The following is an 18,327-nucleotide window of genomic DNA, read 5'->3' as shown; positions in this document are numbered from 1 at the left end:
TATATATATATATATAAGATTAAAATTTAAACAGTGTACAAATCTAAAAAAATGAACAAAAATGCTTGTATTTAAGTTAAGAAAAGTAAGTCATTAGAAGAAAAATATTAAATAAATAATGACACCAGTGATCACGGGAAGTGTTAAGTCATGAAGGACAGTACATAAATGATTTAATTTGGGGAATCATTGGAGTGTAAGATGGGGGGATTTGAAAAAAGTCTAGAGGGAGCTGGAAGTGGTAGGGCACCCAATAGAGGGTGTGGGGTGGGATGAAGAGCAGCTGAAAGGTGTCTACAACTGCCAGCAGAAGGGTGTCTAAGGGGGTCGACAGGAGGCTGGTGTCTGCAAACATGTTCCCCGCTGGTGGAGTAGCGCTTATTTCAGAGTGGAGCCCAGTGGGGGGTGGGGGGGGGCGGTGGGAACAGTTCCGCAAATGCTTTCAACAATGGCAACATCATTTTAATGAGTTTATAACATCCCAAGTTTTCTACTTTGGAACATACGGCACTTATTTGAATGTGTAAGTTCTACTATATTTGCTAAATCAGTCCTTTCTCCTTGTAGATTAATTTTGCAGTTTTCCAATTAGGCTTTTAAAAGTGTGTTTGGAATTGAAACATCATGTAAATGAAAAATGTATAACCCTTCTCATTTGAATACTATCTTCTGTAGCTTCTGGTGAGTGAGAAACCCGTCATCAGTATTGCACCAAACAAAATGTCCCAAGTTTGGGAAAACATATTTCTACAGTACCATGATTCAAAAAAGCTTATAAATTTAGCTACTCTACCTGGCTGTTCCCGAGTTTTACCAGAAATATGAGGACCTGAAGTATAGATTTGAAATAAATAGTAGAGGTTAGTTGAATATAGCATTTAAGTATCATGTATCTCCTGCCACAGAATTATATAACAAAAAAAGTTAAACTTTATCTCTTCCCAAATTGCATGGAATTTATATTTGTGTATTACTGTGTATATAGGAGTTTTCTGTTTTCTTGGTTACAAACAATTGACTTAAGCAAGAAATCACATTAAAAAATTATTTTTAAGTGATACATAATAATTGTACATGTTTATGGAATACAGAGCAATATTTCAATACATGTATACACTGTGAGATGACCAAATAAGGCTAATTAGAATATCCAACACCACAAACATTTATCATTTCTTTGTGATGAGAACATTTGAATTCTTCTAGTGATTTGAAATTATACAATAAATTGTTAATTATAGATACCTAGCACTACTGTAGAATATTTAAATTATAGCTAGATAGGAAGAATAAGTTCTAGAAACCACATTTTATATCCCTAAAATGTATAATATCAATATTTATACAAATTCTATTACCATGTATATTGTAAGTATCATCTTTGTTATTTCAGGTGTATCTTTTCAGTAGTTACTGGCTTGGGGTTTTGTTTTGTTTTGTTTGTAATTCATTTGGTTTAACATATTTTCTCTAGAATTTTTTTTTAATTAATTAATTTTTTTTGATTTTTTTTTATTGACTTAAAATTGATTATACATATTTTTGGGGTTCAACATTGAGATATGTTGATCTAATCAATATTACGAGCATATATATTGTTACAAATCCTAATTATTCTTTATGCTTCTTGTCCAATCTCTCCCTATCCACTTCTTCCTCCCCCCTCCCCCCTCTAATTACCCTAGATTTCATTTCTCCTTCTGAAAGAATAATGGTTACTCTGTTGATTTGTTGCCTAGGTGATCTGTCCAATGCTGAGAGGTATGATCGGGTCCCCTAATATTATCATAGAGCAGATGCTTCTTCCATCACTCTGAAATGGGCTTTGTGGAGAGAGACATCCTCTTCTTTTCTTTGTCTCTGCTGTTGACTCTCCTCGTGTCAATGCACTCCAGTGGTTGGTGGACCATCTGTGTGGTGGTTGTGGTGTCTAGCCACTTTCATAACAGCCATGGTTACTGTAATGGCTGTGGTGCACCACCCACATGAAAGTAGTGTTTTTGGCATGCTCCTTGGTGCTGGTGCAGTGTGCCTGGTTATGGAAGGGGGTCCAGTCCCCTTTTCCATGCCTCGGGTCCCCAGGTGGGCTCCAAGGCACTGGCATGGTGTGCCCAGTAGTGGGAGGGGTGTCTGGGCCCTAGCTCCATGCCACAGGTCACTGAGCAGTCCTCAAGGTGCTGGCATGGTGTGCCTGTTTGTGGGAGGGAGGTCCAGTCCCCAGCTCCAAGCCTCCAGTTCCCAGGCAGGCCCCAAAGCACTGGTGGTTTGCCTGGGCTGGAACTAATTATTTGTCCTTTGCTTACTTCTAAAGTGGGGGAATTTCCTGTGGGAAATAGTACTTGAGCTGTGTGGTTGAGCTAAATTGCTGCTTTGCTGCTCTTTCCCTAGGGAAGGCTTTTTGTGCAGCTCAATGTTTAATGGTTGACTTTATAGGTACTTTGGCTCTCCAGAGACCCAGTGGATCTGGGTTGTGTAGAAACTCTGATCTGGGCCTGAGTTTTTTCATCAAACTGCACCCCATGCAATTCTGCATTCCTGAACAGTCTCCTTTGAGTGGTCCTGTGCTGATTGGGGAGGTGGGGGTCAGCTGTCCTTGCTGTGTCCCAGTGTTCTCCCTGTATGACTGTCTCCACCACCGCCTGTGCTCTAAACACTTCCCATGGGATGGGCCATGCATGGGTCCCTTGCAATGACTCACCAGCCTCTGAATGGCTCCCTTTTTTCAGTTGTTGTGGCTCCTCGCTCCTACGTGGGTCCATGTGAATCCTATTAGCGGTCTTGCTGTCCTAGGACCTCTTCTTCCCTTCCGCCTCCAAGTAACTCCATCTGAAGGTCACAGTTGTGGCTTCTGCTGGCTTCTGCTCCATGCGCTTATCAGCTCCCACCTTAAAGAAACCGCAGCCCAAAACACTCAGAGCAGTTTTTTCTTTCTCTCATCATGGTTTCTCCCTCCTCCATGAACTCCATAGGTCTCTCCTCCTCTTCCCCTGAGCTCCAGTGGACCCAGCTTGGCTGTTGTTACATTTTTATAGCTGTAAATTGGTTGAATTTTGGGAGAGAGTGACGCTGGGAACCATCTATTCCACCATCTTGACTGGAATTCCTATTTTCTCTAGAAATTCTTTATAGCCAGTTTTGAATTATCCTCACTAATGGATGGGCTTATGTGCACATAAAGTCCAAAACAGTTAAATGTCTGTATTTTTTTCTAGAGTATATTATGTGATTATTTTAGTAGATTTACCTCCTTCATTAATGCTAACAATCAATTTACTTTGGAAACCCAAGTATGTACTGGTGGGAGGAAGAGAAAGTATACATTTTGAAGAATTTCTCAGAAGAAATTTTATCACCCTGAGTTCATCATTCAAAAAAAATAATCATACCTTTTCATGATCCCCTAGCATTGTAGTTAATTGCCATTTTACTGTAATTTAATTTTACGTTGAGTAAAATATTTTTTATTTAACCTTAAAAGTATCATTTGGAGTTTATATCATTTTTAGCCTATCCCTTGCACATTGATGTATTCAGAATTCAAAGTAAAATGACAGGTCTAGTGGCCAAGGACAATAATAGTTTACTGGAAGTTTGAATAATTGAGGATATTATTTTAATATTTACGTTGACCTTTTGATCATCACTCCTTGTCAGTAGGCATAATACTATATAGGCCATCACTGAATATAATTTGTCAAAAATATTAAATGTTTGATTGAATGCCACATTCCCAACACCACCACCATCACCAGGACCATCTATTTAGACTGATTTGGCTTGTTGATAATCTCTTAGGAGGTATGTGTTTGGGAGTAAAGGAGAGGACAAGTAGAGAGTTTGGAGTACTCCTCAGTCCTTATGTGTTCCATGAAAAAGTATGACTAAGTTTAGGCTAACCTGAGCCACAGCTCACAGGAACACCCTGATCTTTGTAAACACTCTCCAGAATCCCACTGGAATAACATCTTTCTTACATGGTAATGCTGAGAGGTAATAAGTTGTTGCTGGCCATTCACCTTAGTAGTTTCTATTTAAAAATGGACTACCATTACTGTTTAATAGGATTTTGTAGAAGCATTGTTTCAATTTGGAGTGTGAGTGCATAAGTAGATGAGAGTATTGAGGTATCATTAGCTACCATAATATCCTGCTCCATTTGCAAATGTCAAAATCTTTCAACATTTCTGGGAAATTATTAGTAGATATTTGCTCAAATATGAAATACCTGTGTACTATGCAAGAAATATTTGCTGAAGGTTGTAGCATTGCACAACTTTACTACCAACACCAAACACTGGAATGTAACTAAAAAAGAAACGAAACAGATTTTGCTGGACATATAAAGGACTGATGTATAGATGATAATGCTTAAAGATTCACATTTGCTTTTGAAATCATACATCATTTATACAAAAGAATCTTCCTTCAAAGTTAGCTTGTATTTTTTATTATAACGACAAGGAAGTTTCACAGGAAAATTCAATTGATTCAATCATTACAAAAGGACACAAGGACATGGGCAGTGTTACAAAAGTTATCTATGGCTAAGTATAGCTTAAGCAATGGAAACTAGTAACATCAGTAAAATTAACAATGTGACATTCCAAAGTACAATTTGTGAAAAGCTAAGTTGGTCAAACTGGCTCATTATCTAAAGTATAAGCTCTCCTTAAGTGAGAGTTATATTCTTATGATAAAGTCTAAGTACAATTATCTCTAAAGTTTCCCCCAACAGACAGCTTTCCCCTAGCAAACATTTTTTTTCACATCTTTCCCTTCAGCAATTCTTAAAATCTCTTAACAGGATCAGTATGACAACCACCTGTTAGCTCTAAAATCATTAAAGTATACAATCCCATACCTAAGCAGTGATCAGAGTTGATTAGATGGGCTGTTGCCTGGCTATCTGTGGGCTGTGACCCCCTATTTGAGGGCTTTTGCCCCATATATGCATTTACCTGAAAACCCTATTCTAAAAATCAAATGAGAATCAACATTATTTAATTAGAATTGATTAAATGGGCTTTTGCCCTCTATCTGTAGACTGTGGTCTCCTACCTGAGGGCTTTTGCCCCATACATGCATTTACCTAAAAACCCTATTCTAAAATCAAATGAGAATCAAGATTTCTAACCCTCCTCAAAATCAATGGGCTTATTAAAATCTATGATTCACCATTTTGTAAGAAAAGGTGGAGGGCATAGAGAATATATTTTTAATGAAGGCACAATTTGGAGAAACCATGTTTCAGTCATTTGTCCGTAGGCCTAACATTTGTATTAAGAAAGCACATATAGTTATAATTATATTAGTGGTGATTTTGCAAAGTAAATACAATTAAGGTGTTTAAATAGTGATAGAGTTTGGATGTGTTGTCCTCCCAAAACTCATGTGGCAATCTGATCCCCAATGTGGCATTGTTTGGAGCTGTTTAGGTCATGGGTGGCAGATTTTTCATGAAGAGATTAACACCCTCCCTGGGTGTTGGTGGTGAGTGAGATCTCCCTTTATTAGCTCCCATGAGAGCTGGTTGTTTAAAGGACCCTGGTATCTCCCACACCCCTTTTGCTTCCTCTCACCATGTGATCTGCTGGTACCTTCTGGCTGCCTGCTATTTTCCACCATAAGTAGTATCAGCCTGAGGCCTGCACCAGATTCAGCAGTGCCAGAACTGTGAGCCAAATAAACTTCTTTTCTTTATAAATTACCCAGTTTCAGGTATTCTGTTATCTGCAACACAAAAATGGACTAATACAAATAGTTTATAGCATACACCTTTCATTATGAAATCAGTACTTGCTTTCTGGTGGTGCTTTATTTGAAAAGTGACTATTCTACAGTTTTGCAACTTTTAAGCTTTTACCATAGAGCATTGCATTTTTATTATAATAATTGCATTGCCCATAGATTTCCAAACCCAAAAAGAGCCCCCAAAATTCTAGGGCACCAACAATGCCCTAGAAACATTCTTGAATTTCCAGGAGAACTTTGCACCATTTCTAAAATTTTCCACAAAAGATAGCTGTTTAAATCTGTTGACTTCAGTGAGGAAACAACATTGTCTATGTGGGGAATATTCTGTGAGTGCAAACATATCTTGACAGCTTTGGTGTTGATCAACATTCAAAGTAGTATCAGTGCACACCTTACTGATATTCTATTTCTTCTTTCCACAGATTTCAGGAAACCTAACCGTGCCTTGGATTACAGGGTGTTCTAGAAAAAGAGCAGTAAGTAATCTTTCATTTAAAGAAGCAAATGTGTTTCTTCTTGTGTTGTTAGGAAAGCCATTGAGAAAATTTTCATGATTTTTGTAAAGCTTGCAAAACTGAACCTTGATAAGACTGCATTGTCTCAAGGGACATATTTTGATATCATGGTATTTATATCTACAACAAGGTTAACCTTAAATAAAATGCAGTGATCAGTGCACTTTTTTTCAGTTTTAAAAAGCATTCAAATGTAACAGAAAATATCATAATTTTATCCTATATCTAATTACCCCAGTTAATTTGATCATAAAATAAAACATCCCAATCAGTATTAAATAATTTACCTTGCTATTTCTTTTTAGTGAAATTCAGTATTTAGAAGTGATGAGTAACTGATGTTTAACAATCTTACTTTGTTATCTGGTTTTGTTACAACTATTGTGATTTTTATAATATTAACTTAACAACCTTAGTAAAACTGTTTTTTCAAAGAATTTTGTTCATTTGATCTGTATAGAACTCATAAATCTTCATTTTAAAAAGTACCTCATGAGACTTTGATGTAACTGGCCCATACAGGAAACTATTAGAAGGTTTTAACCATAAAAGAGACATAAATAGACTTGGAGAAAAACTCAAGCTGTCACATGATAAATAGGTTTGGGGATAGGTAAGACTGAAGCTAGGACATCAATATTAGACAGGATTGTAGAGACTCCTTTCTCCTTTCTCTTCCATATCAAGTAGAACTATAAACCCTGGAAATGATAGAAGAGGCCACCAAAGGAAAAGCCTGAAAGGTGGAAAGAAGAAGGTGACTGTTTAGGGACTCCAATACTTGGAGGAAATACAAGGTGCTTTGTCCCCCACTTAACAGTAGGCTACTCCAGCCAGGCTACTTATGCCCCCCAACCTAGCAACAGAAGGCAGCTTGAATAGGCTCATTTCTCCCCAAGATGTAGCAGGAGTCCCACAGACAACATGATATGAGCCTGGCAACGTTGGCTGGGAAGATCAATTGGAAGTCCCATTGACAGTAAACATCCATGGGAAGTGCTCTTTCTCTGCTGGGCCTGAAACTTCCCTTTCTCACCTGGAGATACCAGACACCAATGCCAAGGGGGATGCTGCCACAAGGAGCAGCCTGGCCTGGGTAGCCTGTTTGTTCCTGTATGAAAGAGAATTTTTCCCCCACCTAGAGAACCAGGTGGCTGGTTGGGACCAGTAAGAGGGACTAAGCCACAATAATCACCCAGCACTAGAAGTGCAATATTTATCCCTAAAAGCTGGAGAATTCATTTTTCCACCTAGAGACACTGGTCTGTTGTGTGGCACCAATAAGGGGGATCTCCTCACAAATGCCTGGGCTGAAAAAGGGCCTTCTGTCCCATTAGGTGGCACCAGCAGGGATCAGCAGAATCCCCAGTGGCACCAGATAAATTAAACAGATGAAAATAACACCACAAAAAGTTTTGAAAATTAATGTTTCACTGGAACTTTAACCCTATTGGCCAGAACCTGTGTTCTAAACACAACTGGGGTATTTGCCTGTTAAAATAAGATTTAAATAATGCCAAAAGTCTTCTAAAGTAATGGCCAAAGAGTCCAGGAAACAATTGAAAATCACTCATCATACCAGGAATTAAGAAAAATCACAATTTGAATGATAAATGACAATCTGATACAAGCACTGAGATGAATCAGATGATGGAATCATCTGACAAAGATTTTAGAGGACCAGGTATGGAGGGGCAATTCAAAATGGCTGATAGAGGCACGCACCTCTCACTTCTGACACAATGAAAGTCCAAAACAACACAGATAATCACACATTGAATAGAGTGTCTAGGAAAATTGCCAGAATTCAGCAAAATAGTGAAGAAGAAACTCTGTGGCTGAGAAACTTGAGATGGCAGCATAGGAAGACAAGTGAACTGCCCAATCAAGATCTGCTCAAAGCTAAGAGAGGCTCCTTACTGCAAAAAAACAAAACAAACAGACAAAAAAAATACCCAAAAAACACAACACTCCACACTCTTACTGCAGTTGCCTGCAATCCAAGCTACAAGAGAGCCACAAAGCCCTTCTAGGCTGGGAGTCCAGTATAGGGAACTGCTTGGTGCCCCTGTGACTGCAATATTACACAGAGGGAATTCACACTCAACTCCCTCCTCAATTCTCTGGTCCTACGTAGCAGCAGCATGTTGCCATTTGGAGATCAGAGCCAACACAAGAGTGTATTCTGCCCTGGGACCCAATAGCCCCAGGCCCCATCCTAACATGATAATTCTGAGAACTGAACACACACATCATCCTGCATCCCTGGGAACATCCAGTCCAGCACAGTGCAGAGACCACCTCCAAGACAAAGGTAGCCAATGCTTACAATTTCCAGAGCTTAAGAGCCAATTGATTGAGAACTTTTGCCACTACTGGCAGCCCTGCCATATTCAGTGGAGTACCCATGTGCCTCTCCTGGGGCACAGAGTGTCATCTGTAGATCCAGCAAAACCACCCAGAGCCACTCACTCCAACAGAGGAGCTGCAGTGCTCCAGAATTTCTCTTGGGGTTGCATGGTTCTGCTCACAACTCCAGTGACCTTTGCCAGAGTGACCTACTCCACCTGAGGAGATACAGAGCACTCCAGTGTCTCTCTTGGGGCATAGAATCCCACCCATGACACCAGTGACATTGACCAAGGTTGCCCGCTCCAGCTGATGAGCTGCAAAGCACCCCATTGTCTCCCTCAGGAATCTTAGATCCCAGCTGCAGTCCCAAAGACCACATCCAGGCTTGACACCTTCAGCTTGGGAACTATGGAGCAACTCAGTGCTTCTCCTGGGGGTGCAGGGTCTCACTTGAAGCCACATGACCCTATCTAGAGTCACCCACTTCAGCTGAGGAGCTGCTGAATGTCTTAGTGTTTCTCTTGAAGTCTAAGGTCCTGGCCATGGTGCCAGCAATCTAATTTAAGCTCATGAGCTACAGAGCACCTCAGCACCTCTGTTGGGAACACAGGATACTGGTTGTGGCACTAGAAAGCATGCTTAGAGTTGCCCACTCCAGCTGAGGTGCAGCAGAACAACCCAACACTTATCCCAGAGGCCCAAGATCTCACCCATGACCACAGTGACCCTGCACAATGTGGCCTATTCCAGCTGAGGAGCTTCAGAAGGCTCCAGTGCCTCTTCCAGGATTCTGAGGTCATGGTCAGAACTCCAGTATCCTCCACTGAGGGTTGGCTACTCCAGCTGAGAAGCTGCAGAGTACTTCACTGCTTCTCCCTGGGGCCCATAGAGCCACCCATTTCCCAGGCAAATGCTCCCACTTTAGTGGAGGAACAGCTAATTGCCACAGCATCTGTCATGGAAACTTAAAGTCCACAGAGTGTTCACCCACTTTGGGAGAGTAAACAATGAATGTAGCAGCACATCTCCCAGGAGCTTAAGGTTCCACCTCCTCCTCCAGCCACAGCAACCCCACCTAGTATTACCCACTTCAGCATGGAGTTGCCAAACATCCCAGCACCCAGGCCACAGACACTCACAGACACCTCTGACATTGAATAGAGTCAAAGAAATAATATGGAGACTCCATTACTGTGCTCATTCAGAAACAAACTTAAAACACTGCCTGTCTGACACTATTGTATACAACTATGAGAAAGAGTCTGTCCCTTCAAAAGCTATTACAGAAAATTAGGAGATTGTTCTACTGCCTTCCTAGACACCAATATAGAGATACAAGAAACATGAAAAAACAAGTAAACATGACACCCACAAAGGAATATAATAATTCTCCATTACCATACCCCAAAGAAAAGGAGACCTATGAAATGTCTGAAAGGGAATTTCAAATTATAATCTTAAGGAAACTCAGCAAGAGTAAACAGATAGACACCGCAATGAAATCTTGATCTGAAAAAGAATTTTAACAAAAAGATATATATCCAAAAAAAAAGAACCAAACAGAAATCAGAAATCTTGGAACTGGAGAATTCATCAAATAAAATAAAAAATACAACTGAGATTATCAAACAAGCTAGATAAAGCAGAAGAATTTCTGAACTTAAAGACAGGTGCTTTGAAATAACCAAGTCTGACAAAGAAGAAGAAGAAGAGGAAGAGGGAGAAGAGGAAGAGGAAGAGGAAAAGAGAATGAAAAATGCCTATGAGATCTATGGGACAACTTTAAATATACAAATATTTTTATCATCAGTGTTCCAGAAGAGGAAGGGAAGAGAAAAGCCATAAAAATTTATTTAACTAAGTAATAGTTGAGAACTTTCTTTTTTTTTTTTTTTGTCTTTTATCTTTTTTCCGTGTCCGGCAACGGATCGCAACCCTCAGTGTTGCCCCCGTACTGGACCGGGGACCGGCAATGGGATCGCAAGCCTCGGTGTTGCTTCTGCGCCTCGCTCAGCCAGTGAGCGGGAACCGGTCTGTATGTGGGATCCGAACCCTCGGGCGGGAGCGCCGCCGCGCTTCCCAAGCGGCGCACTATCCAGTGCGCCACCGGGCCGGCCCGAACTTTCTAACTATTGGGAGAGATATGGAATTCTAGATCCAAGAGGCTCAAAGATTCCTGAATAGATTTTACCCAAAAAGGTCCTCTTTGAGGTATATTGTAGTCAAACTGTCAAAAGTCAAAGACAAATAGAGAATTCTAAAAATAGAAAGAGAAAAGTGTTGTCATCTATGAGGGAATCACCATCAGACTAATAGCAGATTTCTCAGCAGAATCACAGACCAGGAGAGAATGGGATGTATATTCAAAGTGATGAAAGAGAAATTCTGCCAGTCAAGACTAATATACCCAGCAAAGCTATCCTTCAGAAACAGAGAAATAGTGTTTTAACGTGAAAAAAAAATACTGAGGGAATTCATAACCACTAGAATGGGCCTACAAGAAATCCTCAAGAGATCCCCACATCTGGAAGTAAAAGGTTGGTAGCCACTATCATGATAACACGTGAAAGAATAAAACTAATTTTAGAGCACATATGCAAATGAGAATGAGGTTAATATTATATCTTATCACTACAGGAATAAACAAATGGAATAAACAATAAAAGAGAAAGAAAGGAACAAAGATATAAAAAAATCCAATAAACAATTAACAAAAGATCAAGAGTAAAGCAACACCTTTCAAAAACAGCTTTGAATGTAAATGGGTTAAACCACTCACTTAAACATTATAAACTGATTGAACAGGTGGAAAAAAACTAGACCCAACTATACGTTGCCTTCAGTGAACTCACTTCACCTATAAAGACACACATAGACTAAAAGTGAAGGGATGGAAAAAGATATTCCATGAACAATTCAACCAACAACTGCAGATGAAACATTTTTCTCATCGGGACATAGATCATTCCCCAGGATAGACCACACATTAGGCCATAATTCAAGTCTGAACAAATTTTGAAAAATTGAAATGATATCATCTTTTCAGACCACAAAAGAATAAAGTTTTTAAAAATATATATTTACAAGAGAAACTTTTGAAACTGTACAAATCCATAAAATTTAAATATGCTCCTGGATGACAAATGGGTCAATGAAGAAATTAAGGAGGAAATCAAAAAATTTATTGAATCAAATGAAAACAGAAGCAGTTCAAACCAAAACCTATGGGATACTGCAAAAACAGTATTGAGGGAAATTTATTGAAATAAGTGGTTACATCATAAAAGTAGAAATATTTCCAATAATCAACCTAAGGTTACACCTCATGGAACCAGAAAATCAAGAACAATCAAATCCTAAAACAAGCAGATGAAAAGAAATAATAAAGATCAGAGCAGAACTAAATGAAATATATACCACAAGAATGCTGTAAAAGACTGTCAGAATGAAACCTTGGTTTGTTGAAAAGACAAACAAAATTGACATACCATTAACTAGATTAATTAAGAAAAAAAGAGAGAAGACCAAAATAAAGAAAATCAGAAATGAAAAAGGGGACCTTACAATTGATGCCACAAAAATACAAAGAAACATTAGAGACTCATAATCTGCTATATGCCAACATATTGGAAAACCTGGAGGAAATGGATAAATTTCTGGACACATAAGTCTACCAAGACTGAACTGAGAAGAAATAGAAAACCCAAACAGACTAATAACAATGAGACAGCAGTCTCCCAACAAAGAGAAGGCCAGAACTGGATGGCTTCACTGCTGAATTCTACCAAAGAGTTTAAGAAGAATTAAAATGAATTCTTCTCAAACTATTCCTAAAAATTGAAGCAGTGGGTATCCTTCCAAACTCATTTTATGAGGCCAGCTTTATCCTGATACCAAAATCACACAACACAGAAAAGAAATAAAAAAAATAAAGAGAGAAAGAAAACTATAGACCAGTATTCCCGATGAACATAAATTCTCAACAAAATAGTAGCAAACAGGTTTTAAAAACATACCAAGAAGAGTATAGACTAAGATACCCCAGGGATGCAAGGATGTTTCAACATATGGAAACCAATGAATATGACACACCACATCAACAAAATGAAGGTCAAAAACAGTATGATCATCTCAATAAATGCATAAAAAAGCACCTGATAAAATTCATCATCCATTCATGATAACAACTCTAAGCAAATTAGGTATAGAAGGAAATAGCGTCACCACAAGGACAGCCATATATGACAAACATACAGCTAACATCATACTGAACAGGAAAAAGTTGAAAGCTTTTTCCTCTATGAACAGGGACAAGACAAGCATGCCCAATTTCACCACTCTTATTTGGCACAGTACTGAGACTTCTAGCCCCAGCAATTAGACAAGAGAAAGAAATAAAGGGTGTTCAAACTGGAAAAGAACAAGTCAAATCATCCCTGTTTGCAGACAGCATGATCTTATATGTAGAAAAAACCTAAACACCCTACAAAAACTTAGAACTTATCAACAAATTGAGTAAGATTGCAGGATACAAAAACATCATGCAAAAATCAGTAGCATTTCTATACACCAACTATGACCTAGCAGAAAAAGAAATCAAGAAAGCAATTCCATTTACAATAGCTACCCTAAAAATAAAATACCTAGGAATAAATTCAGCCAAGAAGGATAAAGACTTCTACAAAGAAAACTATAAAACATTGATGAAATAAATTAAATAGAATACCAGAAAATGGAAATACATTCTGTGTTCATGGATTGGAAGAATTAATATTGTCAAAATGACCCTAGTACCCCAAATGATCTACAGATTCAGTGCAATTCCTATCAAAATACCAGTGATACTCTTCTCAGAATTTTTTAAAGAAGCAAAACAATCCTATAATTTGTATGGAACCACTAAGGACCTCAAAGAGCCAAAGCAATCCTGAGCAGAAAGCATGAAGCTGGAGGCATTACACTACCTGAATTCAAAATATACTACAAAGCTATAGTAATTGAAACAGCAAGGTACTAACATAAAAACAGACACATGGGCCAAAGGAACAGGATAGAGAATCCAGAAATAAATCCATGAACTATAGCTATCTGATCTTTGACAAGGTACCAAGAACATATATTGGGGAAATAACAGCCCTTCAATAAGTGGTGCTGGGAAAACTGAGTATTCATATGCAGAAGAAGGAAATTTGACCCTTATCTCTCATCATACATAAAAGTCATGTCAAAATGGATTAAAGATTTAAATTTAAGACCTGAAACTATAAAAGTACTAGAAGAAAATTTAGGAGAAACACTGCAAGACATTTGTCTGGGCAAACATTTTATGGAGAAGACTTCTAAATCACTGGCAACAAAAGCAGAAATAGACATATGGGATTATATCAAGTTATAAAGCTTCTGCACAGCAAAAGAAACAATCAACAGTGCAAAGAGGCAACCAGCAGAATGAGAGAAAATATTTGCAGACTATTCATTGGACATGGTATTAATATCTGGAATATACATGGAAGTTAAATAAATCAACAACAAAAGGACAAATAATCTGATTTAAAAATGGGCATATGACCCAAGTGGATGTTTCTCAAAAGAAGACATACAAATGGCCAACAGGTATGTGAGGAAAATGCTCAACATCACTAAGCATTGGGGAAATGGAAATCAAAGCCACAAAGAGATATTGTCTCACCCAGTTTGCAAGGCTATTATCAAAAAGACAAAAAATAACAAATGCTGGTGAGATGTGGAAAAAGAGAACTCTTATACACTGTTGGTGGGAACATAAATTAGTAAAGCCATTACGGAAAACAATATGGAGTTTCCTCAAAAAACTAAAAATTGAACTACCATACAATCCAGCAATCCCACTTCTGGGTAAATATCCAGTGGAAATGAAATCAGTATGTCAAAGAGATATCTGCATCCTCATGTTTATTGCAGGACTATAGCACTATTCGCAATAGCCAAGACATGGAATTAACCTAGGTGTCCATTGACAGATAAATGAATGAAGAAAATGTTGCATATATACACAATGGAACCCTACTGAGCCATGAAAATGCATGAGATACTGTAATTTGTGGCAACATGGATGAACCTTGAAGACATTGTAATAAGTGAAGTAAGTCAGGCACAGTAAAATAAATACCACATGTTCTCACTCATATGCAGGAGCTAAAAAAATTTGAGCTTTTGGATGTAGAGAGTAGAATTGTGGTTAGTAGAGGCTAAGAAGAGGAGAGGGGGAAAGATATATGAGAGGCTGCTTAATGGATACAAAATTACAGCTAGATAGGAAAATAACTTTTAATGGTGTACAGTAGTGCTAGCATCTATAATTAATAATAAATTATTGTATGTTCTCAAACGGCTAGAGGAGAGGAGCTCAAATATTCTTATCTCAAATGATAAATTTTTGCGATGATGAATATGCTAATTACCCTTTGATCATTGCACATTGTATACATGTACTGAAATATAAATGTGTTCCCCATAAATATTTACAATCAATATGTGTCAGTTTTTTTAAAAAAGGAACCACCAGGTATGGGCGAAAGAGAAATCAGCCTGGTGGGGCTTTTAAGACCAGGCAGGCCACAGGATGGGAATGAGAGGGACCTTGAAAAACTGGTACAACTGGGGCAGACAGAACCATGATGAGAAACCGCACCTAAGGAAACACTTAAATTTGCTAGTAACAAAATCATTTTTCCTGGAGACTGAAATTAGGACTTCTGTGAGAAGACTCTGTAATCATACATATTCACTAATTGAGATTGGCATGAATTAATAAGGAAAGGAGACCAACAATCAAGGTCATCTGTATAAGTGTATACATATTTCCTGACAAGAATCAGAATCTCTTTTTACTCCCCATCCCACTTTCAACTAAAAAGAAGGGCCTGCAGTAATTTACAACAATTAAGATTCTCAAATAATACTAATAGCTGATGCCCACAGTGCTTATTATTTGCCAGTCAGTTTTCTACATATTTTAGATGCATCAACTCATTTAATCCAATGGACTAGGCACAACGTTTATAGACATTTTGGATAAGAGGAAATTGAAACAGAGAAGTTAAGTAACTTGCCCAAGGTTACACAGCTGGGAGGTAGCAGACCTGGAGTTCAAACAAGGGCAGGCTGGCTCTAGGGCTTGTGCTGCTCACTATTATGCTTTCCTGCCTGACAACAGAGTTTTAAAGGCAGCCTCAAAGGCAAGGTCATGTGGAAGGTGCTTATCTCAAAAATCTTTCCATAAAAGTAGATTTTTAATTGCCGTAGGAAAAAAAGAAAATCTTGTACTGTTGTAAAATATGGATTAGGGTTATTAGTAGCTCTGTAATATGTGGCTGAATTGAATCTTTGAAAAAGGAATCGACACATGGCTTCATGCCACCTTCTTTATGCTGCTCTCAAAGGAATGCAGAGAAAGCACTGGACCAGGAGCATGGATTTCGACTCTGTCCTCATCTAGGCAGGATCTTTCCCTCAGAAGCCTAATCCCTGTTACCTGCAGTGCTGGGCACTGGTCACATCAAAAAGTGAAGGTCCCATCTATGTGAAGGTCTTTAGATATATACATATAGAGAAAAGAGATTATTTGTTGCATTGGGGAATGGGTGCTAATGGGTTTCTTTACAGGGTAATGAAAATGTCCTAAAGTTGATTGTGGTGGTGATGCTTGCACAACTTTGTGAATATACTAAAAACCATTGAATTTTATACTTTAAATAGGTGAATTGTATGGTATGGTATTATATCTCTACAAAGCCATTAAAATAAATTTTAAAAGATTTTAGAGCACCCATTATAAAAATGCTTCAACAAGCAATTACATATTGTCTTGAAAAAATAGCAAAAAGTGAAAAATCTCAGGAAAGCAATAGAAGTTATCAAAGAGAGCCCAATAAGAATTTTAGAACTGAAAATATGATAACTAAAACTAAAAACTTGCTAAATGGCTCAGTATTACAGAGGAGATGAAAAAGGATAGAATCGGTAAACTTGAGGACAGATTAATAGAATTTGAACCATTAGAATGGAGAGAATATAGACTGAAAAATAATGAACAAAGCCACACAGTCCTGTGGAACAATAGCAATGACCACTATTTGTATCATTGGAACACCACAAGAAGAAGAGAAATAGAGAGGGACTTGTGCATTTCTGTTGACTCTTACAGAATACCTGAAACTGGGTAAGTTATAAAGAAATAAAATTTATTTCTTACAGTTTTGGAGGCTGGGAAGTCTATGGACCAGGAGTAACATCTGGTGATGGTCTTTCTCCTGGTGACTCTCTACAGCAACACAGGGTATCACCTAGTGAGAGAATGGGCTAAGCAAGAGTGAGAGCACTCTCCTTCTTTAAATGACCCCCTTATTTTTAAAAATATTTATTTTACTTATCAAAACACAATTGAGTATACATATCTGTGGGGTACAGCATTGAATATCAATATCTATGTGCAAGGGGTGATGCTGAAATCAGGGGGATTAGTATATTTCATATTACACAATGTAATCATTTTTGTGGCCCTTTGCCAATTCTCACTAACCCTCCCACACCATCTTTGGTGGCCTCAGCTCTGTTCTCTCCTTCTCAAAGTTCAATGAATTATTATGATTGCTGTATATTTCTTTCTTTCTTTTATTTATTTGTCTGGGGTTTTTTTAGCTCCCAGTTATCAATAAGGACATGCAGTATTTCATTTTCTGGGCCTGGCTTATTTCACTCATCATAATTTTCTCTAAGGTCATCCATGTTGCTGCAAATGGTGGAATTTCATTCTTTTTATGGTAGAGTAGTATTCCATTGCATATAGGTTCCATATATTCCTTATCCAGTCATCTGTTGATGGACATTTAGGTTGGATCCAACTTTTGGCTATTGTAAATAGAGCTGCAATAAACATGGGAGTGCAAGTAAACCTTCAACATGATGATTTCCATTCCTTTGGGTATATATCCAGCATGGGATCGCTAGATCTTACGGCAGTTCTATCTATAGTTGTTTGAGGAAGCTCCATACTGTTTTCCATAATGGCTGCATTAATTTGCAGTCCCACCATCAGTGTAGGAGGGTTCCCCTTTCTCCATATACTTGCCAGCATTTGTTCTTCTCTTTTTGATAATGGTCAGTCTAAATGGGTTGAGATGATATCTCAGTGTAATTTTGATTTGCATTTTGCTGATGCTTAGTGATGTGCATCATTTTTTCATGTTTCTGTTGCACATTTGTATATCTTGGTTTGAGAAATGTCTATTCCGCTCCTATGCCTATTTTTTCATGAGGTTATTTGTTTTTTTATGGTTGAGTTGTTTGTTTCCCCTGGATATTAATCCTTTGTTGGAGAGATAGTTTGCAAATATTTTCTCCCATTCTGTAGGCTGTCTTTTTGCTCCTGTTAATTGTTTCTTTTGCTGTACAGAAGCATTTTAGCTTGATATAATCCTATTTGTTTATTTTTTCTTTTGTTGCATGTGCTTTTGAGGTCTTATTCATAAAGTCTTTGCCCAGTCCTACTTCCTGAAGCATTTCCCCTAGGTTTTCTGTTAGTAATTTTATAGTTTCAGGTCTTATACTTAAGTCATTAATCTATTTTGAGTTGATATTGGTATATGGTTAGAGGTTGAGTCTAGATTCACTCTTCTACATATAGATGAGCAGTTTTTTCAGCAGAATTTATTGAAGAAGCATTCTT

At 38.1% G+C, this 18,327-nt stretch overlaps 1 protein-coding gene across 2 annotated transcripts in view; it reads left to right on the top strand.

The window, feature by feature from the left end:
* HDX (highly divergent homeobox) overlaps nucleotides 1–18,327 on the top strand; it is a 187,067-nt gene that overhangs the window by 75,089 nt on the left and 93,651 nt on the right. For both annotated transcript variants that reach the window (XM_008579108.1, XM_008579107.1), the window contains exon 4: nucleotides 6,177–6,230. In XM_008579108.1, coding sequence (XP_008577330.1) covers nucleotides 6,177–6,230 — 54 coding nt within the window. The remainder of the gene's footprint in view (nucleotides 1–6,176; nucleotides 6,231–18,327) is intronic.

This window comes from Galeopterus variegatus, unplaced genomic scaffold, assembly GCF_000696425.1.
Source record: "Galeopterus variegatus unplaced genomic scaffold, G_variegatus-3.0.2 Scaffold1811, whole genome shotgun sequence".
Classification (NCBI taxonomy): domain Eukaryota; kingdom Metazoa; phylum Chordata; class Mammalia; order Dermoptera; family Cynocephalidae; genus Galeopterus; species Galeopterus variegatus.
This window is presented reverse-complemented; position numbering and strand designations above follow the sequence as displayed.